Source organism: Epinephelus moara, chromosome 16 (assembly GCF_006386435.1).
Source record: "Epinephelus moara isolate mb chromosome 16, YSFRI_EMoa_1.0, whole genome shotgun sequence".
Lineage (NCBI taxonomy): Eukaryota > Metazoa > Chordata > Actinopteri > Perciformes > Serranidae > Epinephelus > Epinephelus moara.
This window is the reverse complement of record NC_065521.1, coordinates 11,087,321-11,094,428: the sequence shown is the minus strand read 5'-3', so window position 1 is coordinate 11,094,428 and position 7,108 is coordinate 11,087,321. Positions and strand designations below refer to the sequence as shown.

The following is a 7,108-nucleotide window of genomic DNA, read 5'->3' as shown; positions in this document are numbered from 1 at the left end:
ATAATAACTAAATAACGGATCCCAAGATGGTGCCTATTCATTTCAGTGATAGAAAGTTGAGTTTACAAGATCTTATCTTGAAATTATAAGATAAGGTGTCTTTTTTTTTTTTTTTTTATTCTGTGCCCTGGCACAGGCTTTCCCAGGAGGTACCCTTTGAGTACACCCTTTGGGCCCTTTTTAGATGAACTGGAACCACCACCCTGTCTTACCAGACCCCAATCTCTCTTCAAGAATTTATTTTTTGTAGTCTTGGTGTGTCTTTTTATTCACAACACAATAAATCCTACAAATCTGGATAATGGTGTACGCACTTTAAGTCTCTCCTTTAAGGCAGTCATGGTGGTGGTTGTACACACGAAAAGAGACGTTGTTGACTGTATTGGTAGAGAGAAGAGTTCAAATGGTGCCTATTTACACTTCTGCAATTCTGGCCGCACGTTTGCCTCAACTGGACCTGATTGTTGGATTGTCTCTTCTGATATGTTACAAGACACAGCCCTGCCCAATTCTGGTGTCAGGAAGAGCATTTCAAAATGGCGGAAAAAGCAAAGCATTCCCCTAAACTCATCCAGCTCCTAAAACTCCACCAGCAGTTTTCCTGCGTCAGTCCTTACCCAGAGGTTAGCAGCCTCTTCCATGCTGAGTACTCTCAAAGCACATCCTGCAGTTACACAGCCACAGCTTCACCACACAAGTCCCAAAGTTTGGACACCTTTAATATATGTATAGATAGCTGTGAGCACTCACTTAGAATACATTCTATTATAGCAATCACTAAGATTCATTATTCTTATTTATGCATTTATATAGTTTATTACCACATCTAGTATTGGTAAAAAAAAAAATAATAATAACATCACTAAGTGTGAGGGCAGCACACAGACAGACCTTCACCCAGTGGAGACAAACATTGTCAAGTCATATGAGTGGAATGAGTGGGAGAAAAGCCATCAAACTGGTGAGCCAGAATTCACTAGATGCAGGTCTGTGTGATGTGAATGAATCATTGTCACTGTGTAGTTTGGGGAAGAAAAACTTTTCATCTTCTCTAACATCAAACAACAAATCAGGAACTGTATTTATTGGCACTATATTAAGTGTAAAAGAGAAGAAAAATGTTTTTAAATGTGATAATTCCAGGCTGATCTGTGGACCAAAGTGACACACTCAGTGCAGACTGACCTCAGCCACATGAGATGGGAAAACGTCACTCAGACCTGGCTGCCCAAGAACACTGCCTGTCAAAGCAAAAGAGACAGTGAGAGCAACATGCCCAAACCTCAGACCTACCTGGCTGATCCGAGGGGACAAAGAGATGGACACGTGGTCAAAACGAACCTGACCAGGTCTGTGGATGAATAGTAGGACCAGATAATACACATGCATTTCTTTAATTGTATACAATATGTTTGCACAGCTTTGGCCTTCAGAGCTTTTTAAAATTGGCTGTTTCAAATGTATGCACATTACAAAGGTCCATTATGTAGGATTTAGGAGATAAATTGGCAGAAATGGAATATCAAAAATAATATGTATGTTTTCTTTAGTGTATAATTTAGTTAGCTAACACTGGTAGCATGCTAGCTGTGTAACATACAGAGTGCATGCATAGCAGATCATGCTCTTTTAGCAAAACGTTTCTCAAAACCGCCTACATTTCTGGCAGGCCAACCTCCCCATTATTTGTTGCCTTGCATTTTGGTCCCGTTTTTGTCTCTGTACTGCTGCATGCACATATTCCACAAGATTGGACACTGAAAAACACAAAAATAATTAAACTTCTCTGCCTTTTCTTCAGTGGCATTTTTATCCATCCCTAAAGAAGTGCATTTCCTTGCACTGAACACAAGGGGGTGTACTCTGTATATCAGGGCCCAACTGGATGACTCTGCACACCTATTTCGATGCACTTGAGCAGGCTAAGAGGTGCCAGGTTTCAGGAGCAAGTTGAACAGTGAGTAGCCGATGTTATGTGAAATGCTGACCCCGACCCCGAACATCGTACAAAATTTTGGCAACCAGCAAATTCACTACAAAAGAACCTGCTTGATAGAACTATGTTAAAACAGTATTGAGACATTCTGCTAAGGCACTATCCAGCTTTTTTTATTTGTAAATGCTTTGTGAGGCAGTGGATAACTTCAGGTGCTTCCTCACTTTAGTTTGATGTGCAGTGATGCCAGTGTAACAGGAGCAACTACACAGGAGTGGAAATGTATTGAACGATGCATGTCATAACAGAAAGTAGTACATTGATTGAATATGGGAAAACTGAGACACATTGTTGAAATTGCTCTTATTTTTCTTGAGACAACTCAGACTGTTCATCTGTTTTTGAATGGATGAATGTTTTCAGACCTTACTTGTACTTCTTAACACTACAAGAAAGGGAAACAGTGGAGGAGTTGTTATTTATAGGTTAATATGAAGTGGTTTTACTGGTTTTGCAAAGTTTAGATCAAATTGTGCTGAACGTTGACCATTTACTAAAAAGACCCCTGCTGTATACTGTACGACACAAAACAAAACTGTGTTGGAATCAGACATAAGCGAGTAGGACATTGTCCTTATAGTAACAGCTCTTGTACACGGAAATACAGGACAATTTGTTTTTTGTATTGATCCGGTAAGGGATCATTGTATTGTTCAATATGGGATGACTGCACCTCACACAACATGATATTTCCAAGTAGGGCATGCCCCTGGATCAACATCGCACATTGCATTCCTGGACCAACATTGCGATCATCCCATCACAGCCCTCTGACGTCATCAGTGTGCTGCTCCTGTGATTCTTTCAAAATTGCTTTGTGCTTCTTCAGAGCTAAGCTAGTTTTCCAAATTGAAGTTAGCACAATTGAATAAAATCCTTAGTAACACTGAACAAAAATCTTAAAAGCTACTGCAGGGTTAATTAGTAGGGGTGTAAATCACCAGCTTCATCACGATACGATATTATATTGATTTGTTTGGATGACGATACGATGTTTGCCGATATCACAAAGTCTGTCACGATACGATTTTGATTCGATTCGATTCAGGAGCCTGCGATCGATATGACGCGATATCATATGCCCATCTAACACAATCATTTACATCAGCTCACAAAAACAACTAGAATATGATTTGACCATTTTATTTCTGAGCTCTGTTTGTTGTTTGAGCGGAGGCGCGCTTGCCCAGAAATGGTGACACAGACATGCTATGTGAATTTCAAAATAAATGTGTATCTTTAAGATGACGATATGGATCGATGTTTTCATTTTGCATCGATATAATTGGATCGTTAATCAATGAATCGATGTATCAATGTGGATCGATGTATCGTTACACCCCTATTAATTAGTGAGTTAGCCTGCTGACTAGGTTGGCTATGCTAACAAGTAAACTTGCCAATAGACTAGAATGGAAGCAAGCTAGCTTGCCAAGTTGGTATGCTATGCTAACAAGTAAGTTTGCCAACAGGGTAGAATATTGTTCACCAACAAAGAGTAAGGATAGTCAGTGATGGTCTTGGGTCAATATACAAATTATCCAGGGTCAAAATGGTGATGATGTTCCTGGATCAACCAAATTATATAGGATAAAGATGAAGGCAATGGTTCTGGATCAACAGATTATCCAGGGTCATCATGGCAGTGATGGTCCTGGATCCACATGAGCACTGCAATCTTGCAATTGCAAAATTACATTATCCTTACTCTTAATGTTAATGAAACTCGCTAATATTGTATTGGCAAGTTTACTCGTTAGCATAGCCAACCTAGTTAGCAAGCTAACTTGCTAACCCTGCAATAACCTTTAGGGTTTCTGTTCAATGTTATTGAGGATTTTGTTCAATTGTAATAACTGGATAGAAGCCCAAGAGCAGCATGCTGATGATGTCAAAGGGCTGTGATTGGTTGATTACAATGTTGGTCCTGGAATGCGATGTGGGATGTTGATCTAGGAGCATGTCCTACTTGGAAAGATCACGTCATATACACCCCTCTGGCCCACATTCTTTTTAAGTCACTGATCAGCACCACATCTGGTGTGATCGGATCAAAGATGGTCTTAAGTTTTATATTTTAAATTGTCACCTGGCGCCTTGATTTTGTGTTTTCCTTTACATAAATACAGACATTTCCACCATAAATTGATGAAGACAAGGCAGAAATTAGTACATATAGGTTCACCAGAGTACAGAAAATTAAGTGACGCTCAAAATTTCCTGGGGAAGACCACCCCACCTTTAATGTGTCCCTACCAATGTTGAAATGATACCTCCGCCCTTGTGTTTGTATGAAGAAAAATGAAAAATGTAACACCACCAAGCTTATGTGAACAGAAAGACTGTTTATTTGTTTTCCAATATTATCTTGGTTACATTCGTATATAAACTTTTAGATTTTTTTCTAGCCTTTTCTTACAGAATGACAGTGATGTTTATCAGATTGCATACCTAGAAAATTAAAGGAATACATGCATCCGAACATGAACAGCATTAAAAGGAGCAACTTTATATAACAAGTAGAAATTCACAACTGTGAGCTCTGCTCAGTCTCATTGTGCTCATCAGTCAGGGAAGGGATATTACAGAGGGACATCCTCTAACAACACTTAGCTGAGGAGAGCAAGTTCACTGGCTTAACCCATGATGTGGAATTTAAATGCTTTCAATTTGAGCGGATGACTTTCAGCATCAAATTTCAGCAGTTACCTATGTTTAACATACAGGTTTGTTCTCATGAGTTCTCTCATTGACATGAGGCACCACAAACACAATAATAAAAAAAGCACAACTGTTGAACTTCACTGTTGAAATGGATACAGGAAAGACAACCTCTTAAAAGGTAGTGGAAAGTGCACTTAGTGGGTCCGCCCTGCACAGACCCTGTCCAGACAAACACCAACCACTCTTTCTCCAACTATTCACAACTATATCGCTATAGTTTGAAGACCATATCTCGCCAGTTAATCACATCAGTGTTTACTTGTGCCTTTCACCATGTCGTTGCTCTTGTGGTGTTTGTGGACAGGGTTAAGTCCCAGCTGCATGGGACAACAAACATCTACTGCTGCCCCTTTCCCTACACTTTCCCCTGGAATGTGCACACAGTGTTCCCAATACCTAAAAATTCAACACATCAGAGTCTCATCATGACATTGAAATGTGGCACAATGATAACTTGCCACCTCTTGGAGAAGGTGGTACCTGCTTATGTCATAACTCTCACTTGTATGTTAGAAATATCTGGTATCTACAAAATGAAAAAAAAAATATCTCAAGATGTCAAAATCAACACTAATTTTCACCAACATATGGTGTAAACTAAAAACAACTCCTTTGTTAAAACTTGTTAGTTTTACTGGCCAAGTAAAAATGACACTGGAATCTAGAATCAAGTCAGCAAACTTATTCCCATGAGGCCCTGGGTTTTTATTCAGCTCAGATTATTTACGTACACACGTTAGGGGCCAAGTGCAGGGACTGAGAGCACAGCTGTCATCAACATGATAGGGCTCTGATGACTGATCACTGGCTTTTACAGCATTTTGACAAGATGAAACGTCACATGCCAATGATTCATCTCCACAATGAGGAGGAAGCTCTGGACTCATGATAGTGTGCATGGCTTAAAATAAACATTTTGTACTGTCCTTGATCTCAAATACAAAACAAGAAAATAAACATGTCATACGTAGACTACAAGATTAACATATAAAAAAGTATGAGACATGTCAACAGAGAAAAGGGAAATGTAGAAAAGGTAAAGATTACACTGAACAACTGAAGAATAGAAAAAAAAGGCATTTTAAGATCATGTTAAAGATGAGAAATGGCGACGATGATTGTGATGCAGGAGGTGGTTTGGTATGAAGACAGAGAGAGAGAGAGAGAGAGAGAGAGAGAGAGAGAGAGAGAAAGAAAGAAATAAAGAGAGAGAGAAAGAGAGAGAGATCTCTGTATTGTAGACATCCTGACAGTTGACAGTCCTCCTGATCTTCAAACCTCTGGAACAGAGTGATCCATGGCTGATCGCAGGAGACCTCCTGACATCCTGGAAAACAGATAAACAAATCACATCCGTAAGCCCGTCAGTCAATGGCATCATGCAAAACCTTTAGATTATTTCGCCCACCCAATGACCATTTCTGTATCAGTTCCTCACATTGTGTTAAATTGAATTCAGAAAGAAAACTTTGTTGCGTCGAATGAAGAATCCAAAAATGTCCACATAAACAGTCTCACGCACAGTAATGCCCCTGTCCTCTCTTTCGAGATGTGTTTTAAATAATCTGGTTCAGTGAAAATCTTGGCAAAGTACTTAGCATAGGACTGGATAAATACGACTTGGATTATTCTGCACAAGTTGTGAGACTTTGTAAACGGATGTTTTGATATAGTTTTACTGTTGTTAAACCCCATGACTTAAATTCATCAAGAATTTCCTCTGTTTTTGGATTCTTCGTTCACTGTGGAGGCATGCGAGAAAATCGTCTTTATCAAGAACTTGTGGTCCTTGGGCCAAATCTGGCCCGCGATAGGGTGCCGGGTGGCCTACTGACCATTTTGAAATTCACAATGAAAATAAATTGATTAAAAAAAAAAAAGTGCCAGGGGAGGATCCCTCGTACCCCTCAACAAATATCTGGGCTAATTATTTATGTATTTATGTTAATGTTTATTTATGAACTGGTCCCTGGCCTTGTGTCATTTTTCAAAAATAGCCCCCAGACAAAGAAAGTTGAGTATGCCTCGTCTAAGCCAAGGCATCAAATGATTGTTGCATTTAGTTCTGGTCCATTTTATATTCACACCGACTGAATACGAGCAAACCAATAGAAGTAAACATCAATTCATATGACGCAATAGTTAACTCATTAATTGGGCGGCTTTGGTGAAGTTTTGCATCAGCAGCGCTACATAGAACCAGGGGGAAAACTAATTCTGCTGACTGACAGCACCATGTGTGTAGCAGTGTTTCCCATTAATTAACGAAACTATGGCGGCCCGCCATAGTTTAATTTGACCCGCCATAGTTTCTAAATAAAAGATTTAGGCTGCCGAAAGTATTGACTTCTCATGATATAAATAATATCTCGAACGCCGTAGCGTTTT

General features: G+C 39.4%; 2 protein-coding genes across 2 annotated transcripts in view; both read right to left on the bottom strand.

Moving 5' to 3' along the window:
* The window catches only part of lamb2 (laminin, beta 2 (laminin S)), a 44,754-nt gene extending 39,711 nt beyond the window's left edge, over positions 1-5,043 (bottom strand). The window contains exon 1 of the mRNA XM_050063844.1: positions 4,980-5,043. Within this exon, the coding sequence (XP_049919801.1) occupies positions 4,980-5,043 (64 nt within the window). The remainder of the gene's footprint in view (positions 1-4,979) is intronic.
* The window catches only part of sdcbp2 (syndecan binding protein (syntenin) 2), a 27,427-nt gene continuing 24,640 nt past the window's right edge, over positions 4,322-7,108 (bottom strand). Inside the window, exon 9 of the mRNA XM_050064182.1 lies at positions 4,322-6,047. Within this exon, the coding sequence (XP_049920139.1) occupies positions 5,993-6,047 (55 nt within the window). The 3' untranslated portion in view covers positions 4,322-5,992. The remainder of the gene's footprint in view (positions 6,048-7,108) is intronic.